At 42.3% G+C, this 20,677-nt stretch overlaps 2 protein-coding genes across 3 annotated transcripts in view; both read left to right on the top strand.

Moving 5' to 3' along the window:
• The first annotated feature begins 3,762 nt into the window (after nt 1-3,762).
• Nucleotides 3,763-20,677, top strand: part of TMEM63C (transmembrane protein 63C) — a 116,459-nt gene continuing 99,544 nt past the window's right edge. The window contains exon 1 of one of the 2 annotated variants that reach the window (XM_074996729.1): nt 3,763-3,783. The gene's annotated coding sequence lies outside the window, so the exon portion shown is untranslated. The remainder of the gene's footprint in view (nt 3,784-20,677) is intronic. The other variant, XM_074996727.1, reaches the window with a different exon arrangement.
• On the top strand, nt 14,270-20,577 carry CIPC (CLOCK interacting pacemaker). Its single transcript, XM_074997511.1, is given in 4 exon segments — nt 14,270-14,329; nt 17,160-17,254; nt 17,256-17,541; nt 17,544-20,577. Coding segments are annotated over 4 exon segments (924 nt in total). The 3' UTR covers nt 18,027-20,577.

Raw genomic sequence — 20,677 nt, 5'->3', positions numbered from 1 at the left:
TGCAAGAAGCACAGACAGAAAAAGCGCAGCAGGAAGACAACGCAAAACCAGACGTCGGAACTAGCACTGCAAGGAAAAACAAGCAATTCATGGAAATTTCAACAATGCCCCTTTCGGAGCCCTAAACATGGAGTCCAACGTCTCTCAGCTCCCCCGGAAAATCCCCTCTCCACCAGAGAGAGAGAAAGAAAGAAAGAAAGGCCAGCTAGTAGGAATCAGGGCCCCTCCTCTTTGGTGTTAGGAATAATGGGCTTTGAAAGACTGGGGGGGGTCCTTTCAAATGGCTCCCATCTACACAGGAGGCACGCCATTTGAAAGCGGCTCTTTTGAATCACCATAGCCGCCATTATGCTGATGAGGTGCTACATATTCATGAGAGCACCTCATAAGCATCTTCTGACCTTGCTTATTACCATGCCCTTTCTGAAAGGAAGGGATTAGTGTAAACACAGCTATACTGTTTTCAGAATGTCTTATTATTTATAAAGACAGGTGATTAATCAGCCTACATGAGGCCTCCAATCAGTTTAGACACAGTCCTAATAACGCAAATGACAAGTACATATAAGGTGCATCTACACTAGGAAATAACTTTGAACTTAACTTCAAAGTTAGGCACTACATTTAAGTAGCCAGCAGGGAGTCTACACGCATTTTCCCTTACTTCGAAGTTAACTTCGAAGTAGGGAGCCCAATTTCGACATCCTTACTCTATTCCCGGGAATGGAGTAGTGCCCTACTTCGAAGTTTAACTTCAAATTAGGGTGTGTGTAGATGCTCTACTTCGAAGTTATTTTTGTAGTGTAGACACAGCCATAGTGTTACACACATATAGATGTGCTGGTGTGTGTCCCCGGAACTGTTATAAAAATTCCTCAGGTTTTTTTTTCCATTTACACTCTTCTTCTTAGTCCTGCATCTTTCTCTCGTGTACAGCCATTCACTAAGTTCTTTTCCTCAAATCCCCACTCAAGACCAATTTTGCTGTGATACGCAACAAAACTGGAACCTTTATAACAATAAATGTCTTTGGGCAATATCACAATATACAAAAGAAATGTTGAACCATAAACAAAAAGGCTATCTGCAGTGATTTGATTCCAATGGCATTTAGAAAGGCAGACATTTATTCAAGGGTGCAATATAAGGGACACTGGGGGATCGGTAACCTGCCACCAAAGTTTGAAAAAAAGCCCTGGATTTCATACTTGGATTTCTTGCCGCTCGGCTGCTCGCAAATAATTGAATTCACGAACATTAAGTTCACAAACTGTGAGACCCTAATGAATAGAAAGATGCATTCAGGGTTTTCAAAACTCTCACCCTCATTATCAACAAAATACATGTATTACACAGGAAAATAGCTTCAGCAATTCTCAGATGTACACAGGAAGAAGCAAAAGCCTTTTCAGCCTTGTCAATATCCACATAAAAGCTTATGGTAAACCAGATGCTCACATATGCAAAACTGCGTATAAGAGCACAAAGGAAATGGGCCTCAACATCTCACAAAACTAAACAAAAAAAACAAACCATCAATATTTTAGTGAAAGGAATGGGGTGGGCATCAAATTATTTGCTGTTTGTTTCAGGTAAGTATTTAAAAGTTCCAATGCTTATCCAAACTATCCAATGGATCCTTGAGATGCCACTGTCCCCACCAACCTTTTTTCCAGTCTTGTCTTATGGATGGAAGCCTAGTGTCATTCTTCCTAAATACTGGCATCATGTGAGGTGAATAGTTGCTCTTCACCATTTCTGAAACACATTCCTACACACAGAATGCTCCACCCCCTTCTTTTACCAACACCCAGGTTCTTAATCATATCCTGAGAGCTCAGGAAGGGATACCTCTAAGAGTCAGAATATGATTGGAGAAAGCAGGGACAATCCTGTGAGGAGATAAATTAAAACAGTATTATTATCATCTTTCCTCCTTTCCCAAATCTGAAAATGGAAAGAGATCCAAAACACTGAGGCTTGAAGTCTGAATCTGACACACACTCTGACATATCCCAACTCAAAAGGAGAGTTGTTTGGATTTAATGTTCTAATTCAGGACCAACACTAGTGCATAAAGCCTTGAATAAACAGGGAAGCCTACCTGTTTGCTTCCTTGTGTCCTTTACAACACCTGAGAATAATGAAGTTGGAGGTGCTTGCCATTCTGTGGTATAATTTCAATAGGATAAGAAATGCCTGCCTCTTCTGGGTCATCCTATCAGCTGACACTCCAAGCATTTTTGTCCTTTTCCACTTACAACTGCTTGTTTGGGCTGAAGGTGATTTCCTCCTCTTATCCATTCAGTAACTTGTTGGGCTATCTTTGCCATTTTTAATGCAGATGTTTCAGATTCTTAAACACAAAGGCCACCTCAGTGTATTCAATATTGTTTCTCTCCACTTTTGCTCATAGAATTTATTTTAGACTTTATTTGAACTCTCTATTAAATTGCTCTTCATATCCAAAGGCAAATTATCCTGTTCCTGGAAGACTTTCAGATGGAACATGTAAATCCCCATTTCTGGCAGAGTTCAAGGGACTATTATAGTCACAACATCTTGTCTCCTCTCCATTAGGCCTGAGCACCCAGTCTCTCTCCGGATCATTGGGCCTGGTTTCTCTAGCATTTATGGGGCATCATACTAGCTGGTTTTCCCAATCATTTGGAGGGAGTTTTTCTTACTCTTCACGTGTTTTCTAGGTCTCTTAATTTTCTCATTTTGCTGTTTCCCCCTCTCTATGCAAAATGCCTTAACTTTCTGGTGTTTCCTACCTCATATCACCCATTCCTTAAAGGTGCTCATTATTTTGTCCAGAAAGACTGTAGAGGCCCACTCAAGGAAGCTGTGTTGCTAACCCTTTATACTGTACTGATTATCCAACAGCCTCAAGAACATATGGTCCTTGCCAGTCTACAGACTCCTTTCATCCTGCAGTCATAAATGGTTCAAAACCCACAAGCAGACATTTGTCTAATACAGAAGACTTGCACAGTGTCATGTATGAGACAATAGTTGGGTAGGAATAATCTTGGTGCCCTTTAATGAAGATGCAATGTCCTGCCAATTCAGTGGTGGTGACAAATCATGGCCAGCCTGTGGTACTTTCAAATGGAAAGGAGTGTAATCCTGGCAACTTCCAATCCCATCAAACCTCTTTGGGTGCCCCAAACCGCCAAGTGCACATAACAGCCTTTGGCTCATATACTCCATGTTTTTTCTGAGGGTGGTACATGTTACAAAGCACGTGCAGCTCCCTCTCCCTTTGCCAGTACCCTTCAATCTCCTGTGCCTCATGCCCACTCCTGTGCCCCAGCTGAAATACAAGATGGGCCGGGGGCACCGTGATCCAGGACGGAAGCACGTCGTCGCACATACTACAGCGGGCGCGCTAGGGCGCCTCCCTCACGTCCCACGAGGAGAGGGAAGAGGCACAATGGCGCTCAAGCAAAACGGACAGCACACCTGGCCGCGCGTGCGCAGCAGAGCCGTTCAGCTCGACCAGAGAAGGCGCCACGCAAGCGCACAGACGTTATCCAGGTGCTGACTCAGGGCTCAGCCTACACAACCCCATTGAAGCCGCTCCATCCGCCATCTTAGATGCGGGGAGAGGCGGAAGGGGAGGGAGAGGTCATGTAGGCCCCGCCCACTCCAGGCATGGAACGGAAGCGGGCAGGGCGTCTTCAGGCGATGGGAGGGGGGTACTATGGTTTGCGGGTTGGACGCATGCGCGGCTTGGGAGGGAGGTCGGTGGGAGCTGCTAGTATCACCTGTGCCCAGGTGGGTGAGGGGAGAGGCGGGCAGGGCTGGATTCGCTGGTGCACAGGGGGGCTCCGTGAAAGCGATGGGATAGGGGTTGCGGTAGCTCAGTGAAGGGCGGTGAGCGCGGAGCGGGCGGAGGCCTGTGGGGCAGGGACGGAGTGGTGTGTGTGCAGGGCCCGGGGCACGCTCCTGGCGGTGGCTCAGGAGGTGGGTGCTGTGTGGGTGCGTGGAGGAGGGACATGGGGATCAGGGTGCGCAGAGAGGGGGCTGCGTGCCCCGGCCCTGGGGTGTCCCGTTTGGGCAAGAGCGGGGGTGTGGTACTGCTGGTGCTTGCAGGCTTAGCCGGGAACACGTGAGGCTGCTGGGGAAACGGTGCTGATGATAATGACACCTCTTCCGTGCGCTGTTCTGAGATGATCCCACATCGTGCTGGAAAGCCCTCCCTTTTTAGTAGTCTCTGTTACCCACACCGGGCGCTAGAGAGAGCGCCCCAAAGGCCGACTGACTCGAGTTATCCCTGGAAGGAAGCACACTGGTGTGACAGCTTCTAGTGCCTAGGTTATGCGTGTGAATTGCTGCTGCCTTCCCTGTGCCTGAATTGCTCACGACATCGTCCGTTCAGTTTACACCAATGGGGGTGGGATGTGTGAATTTCATGTGCCATTGAGCAACTGCTAGATGGTAACCACTTTCAGTGACTCAATGACCTGAGTCAGACTAAAAGAAGTAAATTCAATTTTTGAGCTTTAGCATCCTATTACAACTTTAGAATTCCATAGCTCCCCATGCTTTGAAAAAACAAAGAAAAGAAATGGTGTCTGGGAGAATGAGCAAATGTTAATTGCTTTCCTTGTCACACGTCCACATTCTTCCCCTCTCCGGAATGTGTTCAAGCTCATGGATAACATATTCCTGGCTTGCCTCTTCCTTATCCCTTATAGAGAGAAACCTTCCTGCATGATTCCATCTCTTTTTGGTTAACCTGTTCAGTAGTTAATGTGGGTTATCAGTATTTATAAACTGATTAAAAAGAAATACCTCTATCTGTTTCAGGAAGTGTTAAGTGATCAAGAAAGAGATTGAGTCAGTGATTCCATTTCTCATATAAACCAACTTAATAAGAACATAAGAAAGGCCATACTGGGTCAGACCAAAGGTCCATCCAGCCCAGCATCCCATCTGCCGACGGTGGCCAATGCCAGGTGCCCCAGAGAAGGAGAACAGAAGACAATGATCAAGTGATTTATCTCCTGCCATCCATCTCCTGCCCTTGTTCTGAAGGCTAGGGCACCATACTTTATCCCTGGCTAATAGCCATTTATGGACCTAACCTGCAAAAATTTATCAAGCTCTTTTTTAAACCCTAATAGAGTCCTGGCCTTCACAGCCTCCTTGGGCAAGGAGTTCCACAGGTTGACTGTGCGCTGTGTGAAGAAAAATTTCCTTCTATTAGTTTTGAACCTACTACCCATCAATTTCATTTTTTCCAACATGCATTACCTTACACTTACCCACATTAAATTTCATTTGCCATTTTGCTGCCCAATCACTCAGTTTGCTGAGATCTTTTTGTCGTTCTTCACAATCCCTTTTGGTTTTGACTGTCCTGAACAACTTGGTGTCATCTGCAAACTTTGCCACCTCACTGCTTACCTCATTTTCTAGATCATTGATGAACAAGTTGAACAGGATCGGTCCCAGGACTGACCCCTGGGGAACACCACTAGTTACCCTCCTCCATTGTGAAAATTTACCATTTATTCCCACCCTTTGTTTTCTGTCTTTTAACCAATTCCCGATCCATGAAAGGATCTTTCCTCCTATCCCATGACCACCTAATTTACATAAAAGCCTTTGGTGTGGGACCGTGTCAAAGGCTTTCTGGAAATCTAGGTATATTATGTCCACTGGGTGCCCCTTGTCCGCATGTTTATTAACCCCTTCAAAGAATTCTAATAGATTAGTTAGACACGACTTCCCTCTGCAGAAACCATGCTGACTTTTGCCCATCAATTCGTGCTCTTCTACGTGCCTTGCAATTTTATTCTTTACTAGTGTTTCTACTAATTTGCCTGGTACTGATGTTAAACTTATCGGTCTATAATTGCCAGGGTCTCCTCTAGAGCCTTTTTTAAATATTGGCGTTATATTGGCCGTCTTCCAGTCATTTGGTACCGAAGTGGATTTAAAGGATAGGTTACAAACCACTGTTAATAACTCCGCAATTTCACATTTGAGTTCTTTCAGAACCCTTGGGTGAATACCGTCTGGTCCTGGAGACTTGTTACTATTCAGCTTATCAATTTAACTCCAAAACCTCCTCTAATGTCACTTCAATCTGAGTGAGTTCCTCAGATTTGTCACCTAAAAAGGCTGGCTCAGATTTAGGAACCTCTGTAACATCCTCAGCCGTGAAGACTGAAGCAAAGAAATCATTTAATCGCTCCGCAATGGCACTGTCTTCCTTGATCGCTCCCTTTATATCTTCATCGTCCAAGGGCCCCACTGCTTTTTTAGCGGGCTTCCTGCTTCTAATGTATTTAAAAAACATTTTACTATCGTTTTTTTAATTTTTGGCTAACTGTTCCTCAAAATCTTTTTTGGCTTTTCTTATTACATTATGACACTTAATTTGGGAGTGTTTATGTTCCTTTCTATTTTCCTCACTAGGATTTGACTTCCACTTTTTAAAAGCTGCCCTTTTCTCTCTCACTGCCTTTTTAACATGGCTGTTTAGCCATGGTGGTTCTTTGTTAGGTCTCTTACTGTGTTTTTTTATTTGGGGTATACATTTAAGTTGGGCCTCCAGTATGGTGTCTTTAAACAGTTTCCATGCAGCTTCCAGGGATTTTAGTTTAATTACTCTACGTTTTAGTTTCTGTTTAACTAGCTTCCTCATTTTAGTGTAATTCCCCTTTTTGAAATTAAATGCCAGAGTGTTTGACCGCTGCGGTGTTCTTCCCAACACAGGAATATTAAAAGTTATTATATTGTGGTCACTATTTCCAAGCGGTCCAGTAACAGTTACCTCTTGGACCAGATCCTGCGTTCCAGTCAAGACTAGATCGAGAATTGACTCTCCCCTTGTGGGTTCCTGTACTAGCTGCTCCAAGAAGCAGTCGTTTAAGGCATCAAGAAATTTAATCTCTGAATCCCGTCCTGAGGTGACATGCACCCAATCAATATGGGGATAATTGAAATCTCCTATTATTACTGTGTTTTTTATTTTGATTGCCTCTCTAATCTCCCTTGGGCCATTAATGTGCAGTAAGTATTTTCATTTATTTCAAATGTTATTAGTTTTACCTGTGATGTCAAATGCCATTGAATATTTACCTTCTCAAAATTTATTCCCCATCAGTAGTAAGGATGCCTCAGACAGAACTTAAATTATTCTGTTTTCACAGTCTAGGCAGACTCTGGCTTGCTCTGCCATAGTTACATTGGCTCTAAATGCTAACAGGTCAGCAGATGCGATTAAACATGCAGATAGCAGGAACTGAGGCGGGGAAGAACCATTCAAGACACACTGATGCTTAAGGTGAAGAGTATACCTAGCTTATTTTTTTGTACTATAACAATAATTTTACCTCAGCACTTTTATTTATTTAGCCTTTGTAAGTCACTGCTATAAGATGTCAATGCCAAGAACTTACACATAACTAACCCTTTAGAAATTCTGCGGTGTATAAGGAAACCACTCAGTTATTAGACAGAAAATTTGTAGTGGATGTGAGTACTTATGCTTCAAGGCATAAATCAACTACTAACTGTCATGCGTTAAGAAGAAACTTGTTATGAATAGATTTATTCTAGTACAGGGTTTATGGCATCATCTTGCAGTGTCTGCTTTTGGAGACAATATTGGGGTTCGCTCCTGTCTTCCCATTTTATAGTTCACTTTTCATAGCAGAACTATTCTAGAGAAGAAAAAAACTTTTAAAAACATTTCCTATCTGGGTTTTAAATGTAAATAACTTCTAAAATTGATTTTAGTGTGTTAATATGTTAGTCTGGTTCACCTTTTGTTGCTCATGAATTAGCACAAATCGGTTGTCTGGATTGCACACACTTCGTGAGAATATTTGATTTCAAACCTCTTGTGTGGGTTTTTGGGGTTTTTCTCTTTTTAAATCACAAGAATATTTCAGTCAAAGTATTAAGCTTAGTAAATTCTTCTGTCCTACCAAACGTTGGGTATTTGACTGGTTCAAAAATAATTGGTCAGTTAACCTGTCAAATGTCAAATTTGGTCAGATGTTTCAAAGCATGAATATATTAGAACAGTAACAAAGCATGAAATGCTTGGTATTCTGTAGACTTAACCTTAGATGCTCACGCATGATAACAAAAGACAAGTTACTGGACTGAGTTATTTTATTTCAGAAAAATGAAAATTACATTTTAAAAAGGTGGGTTTTTTACACAATAATAGTTCAGCCTTGCATAATGTTCATATTTAAATGCTAAACAGTTAAACGGACATGAAATTAAACAATGAAATACATACTCGCTATAAAAACTATTTTAAAATTCACATATGCTAGATGAGCAGAAGCTCAGTTCTTCAAGTAGCTTAATGGCTTTACAGCTGTTCGCCAAGGGCCACATCTACGCTACAGTGATCCTTCAAAATATGATCTTTTGGAAGATCTTCTTTCAAAAGAGCATGTCCACACACAAAAACAGCAGATCAAAAGAGCAATCTGCTCTTCGAAGGAGAGCCTCCATGCAGCCCCTGTTCTTTCGAAAAAGCAGGCCAGGGATTGAAAAATCCGGCACCATTGGAACTGCTCTTTTGAACAGAGGGCCCCCAGAGCATCTACACGTGCTTTTTTCCCCGAAACAATCTTTCAGAAAGAGGTGCTCTTCCTTATTTGGGAAAGGAGGGGCCTCTGGAAGAAGCACCACATTCTTTAAAAAGGAATTCAAAAGAGCGTATTTGTGGGTGGATGCTCAGCTTGCTCCTTTGGAAGAGGGCCTGATTTTCCGAAAGGACTTGCTAGTATAGATGCAGCCCTTGTGTTAAAGGAAGAAGCTCTTTTCCACAATTCCCTTCTGAATTAATTTCTGTATATTAGTCTAGGCCGGGGGCTGCAACTTCCAGCTCCACAGCCAGATGCAGCTCTTTAAGGACTTCTTTGTAGCTCTTGATGCTATAATTGCAAAGTATTTAAAAAAAAAACCTGTTTTTGATGAACAGTGAACATCCTGCCGCAAATATGTCTCACATTACAAATCATTATGTGTGCACTGTTCTTAAAATAGTTATTACAAAAAGTATGGTTTGACATTATTTAAGGATCATTTCATATTCCTGTGCATTGCGGCTCTTGAATATTTTTTTACTGAACTAAGAACTTGGCTCTTCTTGCTATTTTGGTTACCAGCCCCCTTTCTAGTCAATTTACATTGTAGGCACTTTGGCAGAAGAGACTGTCTTTTAACTTGTTTAATGTGCTTCATAAACTGCTAAGCACACTGATAACCTTGTACACAAATAAAGGTATAAGTATGTGCAGTGTTTGGTTGTAATCTTCTAATCAAGATGTTGAACTTCTTGTTCTCCTTTTTTCCCTCAGCAGTAGCATGAACATGTGGTTAAATAATTTTTCTCCAATGGGACCATCATGTGATCAAAAATTGTCCAGCTATATTGGGCCATTCTTGCTGGAATATTTGGCCATGGTCAAATGATAGTCCTTCAGTTGATGTTATTTAAGTAAACATATGAACACTCTGCCAATATTAGTCACCTTAACTTTCTCTTAACAAAAGTTTGACTTACCTTATCTTGTCTTTAAGTGAAGAAATAGATCTTCATTTTCACAAGTTTGAGTTATACTTCTATTCTAAAAGAGCAGACTGAAAGGTATGAGTGTGTGTAGTGTGGGAAGTATCTTCATTTCCCTTATTTGAATAGTTTTCTTAGTGTAATTTCAGACTTCAAGCTTTCATGTTCTTAGAGGATGTGGGAGAAAGAGGCACTTTTGAAAAGCCTATTCCAGGAGCACTTCACCAGTGTAGTTACACAGGTAGAACGTCTTTGATTGAGCATGCTCTCAGCTGCTAACATCTGTAATTTGGCTGTGATGGGGTACGCCAGCCCCACACAGGTGAGGAGGGAAGGAGCTAAGCTTGCTGGGTGGAGAATGCCCCCTCCCCATGGCCCTGCTGGGCATGCTCCAACTGCAGCCCAAATATAAAGGCCAGTCTGTTAGGGCTGGCCACCAGGGGAGAAGGAGCCCCTGCTAGAACTTAGGAGTAGCAGCTACAACTGTAGCAGCAGCTTCCCAGGGAGCAGCACCAAATGCAGCAGCAGCATCCCGAGGAGGAGCAGCCACAGCTGAGACAGCGCACCTCATCGGAAACTGGGTAGGAAGTAGCCCAGGGCATGGAGCCTGGAGGTGTCCTGCTAAGTCAGTGTGTTGCAGTGGGAATCCCCACTGAGCTGGTGGTCAGGGAGACACGCCCACTACTAACAGGGCCCTGGGCTGAAGCCCAGTGGAGTGGGAGGGCCCAAGCTCCCCAACCGCCACCCCCATGACCACAAGAAAGGGGGAGCACTGACCTGCCAAGGCCAACCAGACTGCTGGGGCCTGCGAACACTGACTAGGCTGTTGGGGCCTGAAGAGGCCATGGGGCTGAACTGAGGGGTTATGGACTAGGCCTTTGGGGCCTGCGGGCGGCGTGATAATCCTCAGAAGAGGCACGGGGCTAGAAGTTCTGACACACTGGCATGATTTTAGTTACTGGATATCAGCTTATCAAGGGTGTGGCCAAGATCCGTATGGTCTCCTAAAGTTTGCTTACAGCCTCCAGCCCTGTTCTGTGCTGTTATTTAGCTGTAGATTACCCTGAAATGTCTTCTAAGAACCCAGTAAGCAGTGGAAGTGTTGGTAATGCTGCTAAACAGTATTGACCTCAGTTGGCACTGGTCAAGTCCCAAGGGTGCTGGACAGAGGTGGAAAAAGTACCCAAAAGTTTACTTGGGTAAAAGTGTGGCTGCTTTCACTTCTGGATACTTGAGCACAATAGTAATGTGCGCACATGCCTGTGTGTACTTTTACGCATGTAGTTTTCTAGAGGGACACTGGCGACTTGTGCTTAAGTAAATTCTACCCTCTGCAGCTGTACTTCTACTCAAGTAAGCTGCAGAGGGTAGAATTTACTTAAGTACAAGTCGCCAGTGTCCCTCTAGAAAACTACATGCGTAAAAGTACACACAGGCATGTGCGCACATTACTATTGTGCTCAAGTATCCAGAAGTGAAAGCAGCCACGCTTTTACCCAAGTAAACTTTTGGGTACTTTTTCCGCCTCTGGTGCCAGAATGGACAGATTCAACCTGTTCTGGTATACTGTATTGGTAAAATGCTTCTGGTGTGGACTCAGCTTATTCCAGCGAAACTGCACAAAACAAGCTATACTGGCCAAACTACAAACAACTGTATCTATACTGGAGGGTTTTTGCCGTCATAGCTATGTTTGTCGGGGATTGTGCCAATATCCAACATAATTGTTCTGGCAAAAGTCTACCATATAAACATGACCTAAGCAACCTTAATTCTTCATCATACAGTGTTTTGTGTTTGTTTTTTGCTTGAACAATCTGCTTTGTAGTCAGTTTTCTCTATGGGGAGCAATGGGAATCAAACTACGTCTTTAGTTTTCTGCCTACACTTTAAGATGCTTCTGTTTCCTAAAGGTCTCCAATTAACTCACTGACAGCATTCTGTGTGAGAAAATTAAAATATACATGACTCATCCACTTTACATGAAGGACAATCGATTTTAATTACAGATAAGTTATATATTTTATATTCACTGTTCTTATCTGTGTCACCATACTGTTGAACTTTGCAGTAATCAGACAGAGCCAGGCATTGCCTTTCCATAGTTCAATACAAGAAATTACATTTCCATTTAATAACTCAGATGTACATAATAAGGAATTAGTAACTTGTTTGAGTCTTTAATAGAGTTAGAAATATTTCTGCAGAGTCTTCTCCAGATCAATCTGTCTTATAGTATGCTAAATACTGTACTCTCAAGTATGAAACAATTTTAGTTTAGTTCAACTCAGTAAGATTGGCTGAGTTGTGCTCTCTACTCCTGCTTTCAGCCAAGTAATACAGTCGTTCGTATAAGACTTTCTGCCACACATGTGGGCCAATAGGATAAGTATGCAGATTCAGCACTATGAAGTGTGGACTAATGGGGGTAGGGGTGTCTGTTAAACCCACTGGTCACAAAAGTAGTTCCTTCCTGATACTTTCTTTTGTGGTCATAATGAAAAATGTACTGGTCAAACAGGTGGGGAGAATATAATAATGTATTGGAAAATATTTTCAAAATGTCCTTCTGAAAGGAAAACAGCTCTTCTTAAAGGTTGGTGTTCATTTAACTTGTGGGTACAGACGTAGAATCATAGTATCAGTAAAAAGTCCATTAGAGTGAGTCTCTGCCTGGCCAGAGGCAGGCTAACATCTCCAAGACAGACTGAACATAAGGTTCCTAAGCCTCAGACTCCTTTTTTTTAAATCTCTTTATTTTAAAAGGGTCTTGGAAAAATATGTCATGCTTAGAAAGCTGAGGTGCCATTAGTATTTTTTAAATGAAAATTTTAGAAATCAAACATACTTCCTGCATTTAGGCTTTGTTACTTCACTAGTACTATCCTCTGGGAGTTCTGTGCCAAAAACTAAATTCTGCACAAAATAATTTTAAAATTCTGCTGAATTTGGTGTATTTTATTTGTCAAAATAACACAATATAATCACACCCGTTTCAATTCTTTTGGTAATATATTTCAAAATACCTGTCAGCAGGTATGTGTGTGTAACAGTACAGATAATGAAGATTCAAGAGATTATTATTTTGTGTGTGTGTGTGTGTGTGTGTATATAAATATAGATTCCTTACTCGGCATATTAACAGAGCTTTGAATAATAATTCATTTAAGGTTCCATACAGAACTGTATTTCTGCACTCTTTAGAAGCAGTGCAAAGGCTCGTGGGAGTTAAGAGTCATGGAAGAGATGAGAGGGAGGGCGGTAATTGCTGGAAAAGAGTCTGAGGGTGCATAAAGGAGGGATGTTGGGTATGGGTGGGAGAAGTATGGAACAGGGTTTTTGGTGGGGGAAGGAGAAAGGATTGTTGGGGAGCTGTCCCCCCCTCCATGGTGACTCGTGGACTCATAGCCATTCACTTAGGCACATATACCACTGTTCCCATGTGTTCCTGCACTCCCACTCAGCTACCTCCCTTCCTGTCCCCATATGTCCCTGCATTCCCACTCAGCCAACCCCTTCCCATGTCCCTTTATAGCCTTGAACGCCCCTACTCCCATTCAGCCCTGGCTCAGTGCTGTCATCCAACCAACTCTTGTGCCCCTACCTCAGCCTGTCCCTGCACTAGCCCTTCTGAACCCAAGTATATGTGCCCCGCCCCAGCCAGCAGCCCTGTAGGTCACACTCTGTAAATCCCACCATATCTTGTGCCTCTTCACCGGACCCCATAGGCAGGGTATTGTAAAGAAGACTGCCTCTCTCCTTCCTCCATAGTTGGCTGAGCTATGTGCTCTCTCTTCTGGCACTGCAGAGGCCCCTGGTGGGCAAAAAGTGTAATTGTTGGGCTTTCCCAGTGAAAAGGACTTCTGTAGGAGGTTGTGGGGGCGAAATCTGCAAGGGACGTGAATTCTGCGTGTGCTCAATGATGCAGAATACCCCCAGGAGTCCTTTACTCAGCTTAATGAAACTAGAATAGTCACTTTTACTTGCTAGATCTCAAGTATTATGAAGGGTTTTAGATTCCAGTAGTATAAGCAAATGTTTTAAAAAAATGTTTAATTGACTAATGGGGGAGGGGCATCTTTTAAACCTGGACATCTGTTAAATCAGAGGATTTACTGTGACCACCCCCCGCCAGTCTCCCTGTCATACACCCCACCCAAAAAAATGCCTGCTACTCACTGCCATAGGAAGAGCCTAGAGGCCGCCATCACAGCTGGGGGCCCCGCTGGGCAAGGCAGCAAGGGTCCTGCCGCAGCTGGGGCTCCACTGCTACCACCTGGAAGAGCCGCCACCACACGCTTCTCCCACCAGACATGAGGTGCGTACAGGTGTGCTGTCTGTCTGCGTACACGCTCCACCTCAGTGGGAGGAGCATGTGGTGATTCTTGGGGAAGAGGTGGTGGTTTCCTGTAGGCTGCAGTGGCTCTGTAAGCCCATTGTGGGAAGTATTTAGGATTTTACGGCCCTGGTTAAGCAGCGTTCGGGAGCAAGTTTCGGGGCTCAAGTTGTAACAGCTGCACGAACTCATTGATTAATTTCTCTTCCATGTTCTGTCAGTATATGAACACATTATAAGCCACTTGCGAAACATGTACAACTCAAAATAAGATGCAAGGGAAGCCATGTTCCTTCATCTCTCATCTGAGCGAGAGCAACATTTCCTCAGCCTTCCAAATGAGTGAAAAATTCATGAAAGTGCAGTGGGTAGAAATGGATGAGAAACGTCCAAGGAGAAAACACAATCCAAGCGTAGTCATTCCTGACTTACTTGTGAGATGTGACAAGTTCACAGCCCAGCATGGTTTCAAGCAAATTTGTTAAACTTGAATATTGATACCCAATAAAAGTGTGACTCTGGTAAGATGAGTAATGAAAGAGATTTCTGGAGTATAGGAGGGGTAGCCGTGTTAGTCTGGATCTGTAACAGCAACAAAGGGTCGTGTGGCGCCTTATAGACTAACAGAAAAGTTTTGAGCATGAGCTTTCGTGAGAATAGACTCAATTCATCATCACTTGACCAGCATCTGATGAAGTGAGTCTGTGCTCACGTAAGCTCATGCTCAAAACTTTTCTGTTAGTCTATAAGGTGCCACATGACCCTTCGTTGCTATTTCTGGAGTAGTCATTTGTAGACAAGTCAGTGGATTTATTGCTTTGTGGTCCCACACAATTCTTATTGCAACAACTGAGATACAAAAAAACGTTTTTAAAGGAATCACAGGTCAGCCCATCAGCATTCAGTTTCTCTCTTCTCTGTTTCAGAGCAGGCCAGCAGCTGTGGAGAACTACTAGAACAGCACCATCTTCCTACATAGAAATTCAGACTAGCTCTGCAGCTCAACTGTGCTAATGTTAAAGTGAAAATGTGAGCTACTGTAATTTTGCTAAAAACCGACTCAGTTCACACTATTAAACTCAGTGGTGCACACATGCATGCATAAAGCCTTTCTGGACAAGCTCTGTATTTAAGCTTGCTTTCAAAAAAAAAATTGTAAAGTAAAGTTTCCTAATGTGGATCGGCTGAGATGAATGGAATAACTTAGGAGAAGGGAGAGAGGCTGAGATTTTTGTAGGAGAAGAGAACGTGGTGTCGGGGACAAGGGTAGGTGAATGTGGAGGGAGGAAATGAACAATGTTAGAAAAGATTTATTTGGGGGAAAGGGATCCAGGAAAGTGTAAAAGAGCAAGATAGATTGTAAAAGCATTAACCAGATTGGGGCAACTTTATTCTATATGTTGTACCAGCTCAAGTATAAACAGCAGTGTACTGATTGCAGCACTGGCAATTGTAGCGAGGCTGCACCGTGCTGAGTTCAAATTTGTCTGAAATTATTGGGTATGTATATGGCATGGCTCAGTCAGACCTCTGCTGATGCTACCCTTGCTTTTGCAGCTGCACTACTATTTATACTTGGACTGGATTGATGAGAGGTAGCATAAGGATGGAAGCAGAAGAACTACACCCTTCATGCTTGCTGTAGATGTAGTTGAAGGCTTCCAATTCTACCGTCCGCCTGTATTTCTAAGGTGTTTATGGGATAACCACCCCCTCTATTACCATACTCTGAGCACCTCACAACACCCTTGTGAAGAAGAAAGGTAGTAGTAGTCTTATTTTACAGATGAGAAACAGTTAAGTAGTTTGCCTAAAGTTACATAGTTGACATGTGGCGTAGCAGGGAGTTGAGCCTGAACCTTTTGGGTCCCAGACTAGCAGCCTAACCAGAGATCAACCTTCCTTTCCCATTTGCTGTTCATCAACACATTTAATGGTGTGGTTAAGTACTTTGCTAAATACAGATGTCGTAACCTTTATTTGAATACTTCACAGCATTGGCATCTAAATCACCAGACATTAAATGTAGATGAGACAAACAAGTGGAGAGTAAGATGGATGTGTTAGCATAGGTTTAGCTGAGGGCACAATTTTTAGCCAATTAGCCCCAATGTGATCATTTGTAATTAAATCAAGATGGTTGATGAGGTTACAAATATTTCATTTTTTTTTTAATTGTCAGGAGTGTAGCTTTAGGAAGAGAGAAGTGGTGCAGGTGTTTTTTTCCCCACATTAATAGACTTTAAGTATGTCTACACATGACGTTGCACCAGTTTAATGAAAGATGAGATTGAAAGGTTGCAACTTTGTGTGTAGAGCAGGCATTTCTCCTTGCCTCGTAGTCATTGGGTATACTTAAAAGCTAGGGTTGTATAATAATGTGGCTTCAGTAAATGTTAAAACTATAGCACTTGCTATAAGAAAAGTGATAGGATTAGCTTTGCTACAACTCAACTAACATATCATTTTAAACGTGCAGATAAAATGTTTGTGTAGCATTCATCCAAGTGTTTTTGTTGGTTTTCTTAAAAAAAAAAAAAAAAAAGGTTGTGACATTCTTTCAGAGTTTTCTGGACACTTGGGCCACATCTGCACAGCACTGCTGCCGGCAGCACTGTGCTAATGACAGTTCAAGAAATTGCAAATGGAGAACCATTTGCAAACTCTTGTGGCTAATTAGCATAGCCATGAGAGATTTCACTATTGGCGGGGGGTGCCAGCAGTACACAGGCTATGTGGGCGTGCCTCTGCCAGCTTAGCCACCCTCTGTCACCAGTCCCTCAGGCGTAAGGGACTGGCAACAGAGGGGGCTTAGCCAGCAGAGGCAGGTCCACATGGCCTCTGTGCTGCTGGCAACTCCCTGCTGACAGCGGAATCTCACGCAGCTATTTGGTGCTGTGCTAAAGGGCCATGTAGACATGGCCTGTAGTTTTCATATTGTATCCTCAGGTCCAGGGTTGCTCTCAGCTTGAGCTAGCGTAAATAAGAATGCTAAAACTGAATGGCTTTTAAATGTATTTTCTGTTCAAGAGTAAGTAGGTTCTGAATTACAGCTTTGTCACTAGCAGTGTCCTCAGATATCACAAGAAGGGAAGAATAAGTTTATATGAAGTAAAACCTACTCAGATTGCATTACAGTTGGCAGCATTTAACAATGTCTACAAGCATGGGACCAGGCTTGCCTGTTCTGATAAAGTTTTTCTAATATTTTTTTCTTACACTGTTAGTTGTGCTAATTCCATTTTTTCCACCCGTACTTCTCAGGGAAGCAGTTCATCACACCTTCAGTCTTGGACTGTTCAGCCATCTTTTGAAGTGATTTCAACTCAGTCAATGCTAGTGTTTCTTCATCCAGCAATCTCCTATTCACCCTAATCTTGTTGGTGAAAAGAGAAGTGACTCTGCTAATTACCTGCCCATCCTAAAAGCCTACATTACACAAAGACAGCACTACATCTCTGCAAAAGAGATTTTCTTGCATCTGGAGAGAAGAGAGAGAAGTGGTGGACTGAAATGGCTTTGCACAGATACTGCTATGTGCAGTAAGACTAGTTTATTGTCCTCTACTGCTTGCTCCCAAGTATCACCTGACTTTAAGCTTTCTCAGGACGCTAGTCAACAAAGTTCTCCAGCTTTGGTGGCTGGTGGGGAAAAATGTCAACTATTGATGGTTTTCAGTGTATATCTGCTGACAATCAAAAGGGACCATGTTTGATTCCCTTTTCCCCTACTGGACTCCTCCAGACATCAGACTGCTCATTTCCTGAGATAGAAAATCCAGTACATCATATGATGCAGTTTGCAACCTACAGCCCATCCATGGCAGCAGGAGAACTTTACGCTACTCCTGAGCTATTGTTGCAGCAGCAAAGCAAGCGCAAGCGCTTTCAGAATACCTTTGTTGTGTTACACAGGTCTGGTTTGCTGGAGATCACCTTGAAAACAAAGGAGCTGATTCAACAGAACCAGGTAACGCAGATTGAACTGGACCGACTGAAACAGCAAACGCAGTTGTTCATGGAGGCAATGAAAAGCAACGCTCCTGAAGCCTGGGCACAGCTAGAAGCATCTCTAACAGGATCAGATAAAGCTGACAGCATCCTTGAGGCTTCTACATGTTCCAGCATGTAGTACAAAAGATATACAGCTGTTCAAGTGATTCCTGTGCCTCAATTCCCTCTATTTCAAGTTTTTACAAGAGCATTTTCTTAGTTTGAGACTGCTTTAAAAACTCATTCACAAAGCAGCATGTCATTAATAAACTGTCTCAAATGTCAGTTGTGAAACTGACACAACAGGAGACCTGGCAGGAATTAGCACTGTTCATGTGACTTGGAAGTGATTTTAAAGTGCTCTTCTTTGGACCATATAGCTGTGACAGTGCTATGATATGTGTTCACACTCTTGTGATGAAGAACATTCAAATGGCTTGGTCCCAGCAAGCACCTTTTTTAACCCCATCTCCATTAAACTAATTCACAGAATAGGACAAGAGATCTGGTCTAGTGTAGCCACCTATGAATTGTTTTGGGGGAAGAGGAAACTCGATGAGTAACATGCTATGTCTGGCTTTGTGTTAATACTCCAGAGACATAAGATGACCTTGCTTTTGGGTTATCACCACATTGAACAAGTGGAGATATGCTTGCATTAAAGCTTCACTCCATATATGAGTAGAAACAAGTGTAATAAATAGTTCTAGGCAGCCTGCCTAAGTTAGTTTCTTTAAGGTTGTAAGCTGGATGAAAATCTGAAAGCATTAGACCTGCACTTGAAGTGTTCGTTCCAAAGTAGGTTTATTTGTACTGCCCGTTAATGGCAAACTGTATAAGCAAGGTGATGTTGGATTTCCCAGGTACGCAGCGAGTTAAACGCTGACTTTTAGTTTTAAAAAAAAATCAGCTACTGAGGGATTTTTTTTAAAATTACCAGACAATGAAGATGCATAGATTCCAAGGCCAGAGGGGAATATTATGATTTAACTATTATCTCCTTTATAACACAGGCTGTAGAGATTCCCTTAAATATGTTCATAACTCGACAGCTGGCCACCTGCTATGCATCCTCTGTTCTTGATCAGTGTTCCCTTTAATTTTCCTTCTAATTTATTCCACCCATGGATGGAATAAATATTGTTTGGTGCACCAATGCATGTGTGAATGTGAACCATCAATAGAAACACATGCTGCCCACTTTGGGTGCCTCTGGGTGCTCTACTAATCAGCTGAGTGACACCTGAATCTCTCCTGGGCAGCTGTCCAGGTGCTTAGCTTACAAGGAACACAGGTCTTGATCCAGTGAAGAGAAACTCTTTTCTGGCTGTGAAGTAATCTTGCTAAATTTAAATTAGGAGAAAAATGGTTGAGTAGGTTCTTGAGTGAACCTGTTTTCTTTTTATGAGAAACATCTGAGTGCATCACTAGAAGAGACTCCGGTCACCTTGGTGACATTGTCCCAAGAATATGATCTGAATTACCTTAAACACTTTTTAATGTTCTCTTCAAGGTGAGCATTATCATTTTTAACCTTCCTGTCTTACAGCGTGCACTCACACGCTGACTCTAGTAAAGGCATTAGACATTAGTTTTGAATGAACTTGGCAATCTTGTTTCAAAAGCTGTTCTACAGATCCACACATGTTGTTTGAATTTCACTTGTCACTGTTCTTTGTATTCCCTTCAACTTGAGCCATGTCTTTCAAATACTCCTGTATAAGGAGATTTGAAATATGGTCATCTAAGAATGAAGTGAACAGTCTCTCCTATTCTAAATTATACGATCAGAGTCTGGTCCTTTCATTTGACCATCGTTTTAAAACAAAACTTGCATGTCACGTGATCAAGTATTGCTTGGACAATCTTACATTTCCTGTATGTATTTCAGTTTCTCAAAAGAAAAAAGATCTTCACTTACAAAATTTAGAGTTGGCTTTTTATCTTTAAATTCAGCAACTTGACCCATTCATTCTTCTTATGTCCTTAGATGAATGTTGCTGGATGCTCTTAAGAATTCTCCTACAGCATAACCAGTACCTTAGAAAACTTTGGTGGTAGGAGAAGAGTCTCTTCTTAGCACCTTGCTTAGTTCACTGAAAAAGAGTTGCATATTTTCCTGAACCACGTCCCCAGTTAAATTAACAAGGTTATTAATAAAGCATGCTGAAGGGTACTGATTGTAGATGCACAAAATGCTGACAAACCCCAGTTTATGCTTACATCTCTTAGTTGCCTTTATTGCTGGAAGCCTTACTGAAGCTTTTTTTCCTATCCCAAGTTGTAAGTTCAGTAAAATAAATGGGCATGGAGCTATGATGAGAATTTGTTTTCATAGACTTGATCTGAAGCTGAAGACGGTTCTAGTCTTAAGGCAGAGGTCTTGGGCTCTGAAAGGTCACTTAAACAGTTTCTGTAGCTTTTGCTGTTGCTGTTATCACCAACTGGCTGGCATGGGAAAAGCTTGTAAAAGTTTTAATATACATCTCGAATTTTAATTGCTTTCATGAAGTTTTTCTAAACGTTGTTAACTGTGGTTTAATGTAAATATTTTCTGTACCTCAAATGCATTGCAAAAACTGAATGCTGTAGTAGAAGAACTTGATTTAAAATGTGATTTTTTGTAAAGCTTTCTGTGAACAGACTGTGAAATATTAATGAAATAAAGTATATGCCTGATAATTATGCATTGCGAGAATACTGTTAAACTGTGGAGTCTTTTACCATAAAACAATCTCTACAAACAAACATCTGGGGGAATTCTGCACCACTGGACTCATGCAGAAGTCA

This window comes from Carettochelys insculpta, chromosome 6 (genome assembly GCF_033958435.1).
Source record: "Carettochelys insculpta isolate YL-2023 chromosome 6, ASM3395843v1, whole genome shotgun sequence".
Lineage (NCBI taxonomy): Eukaryota > Metazoa > Chordata > Testudines > Carettochelyidae > Carettochelys > Carettochelys insculpta.
The sequence above is the reverse complement of the archived record's forward strand: the minus strand, read 5'-3'. Positions and strand labels throughout refer to the sequence as shown.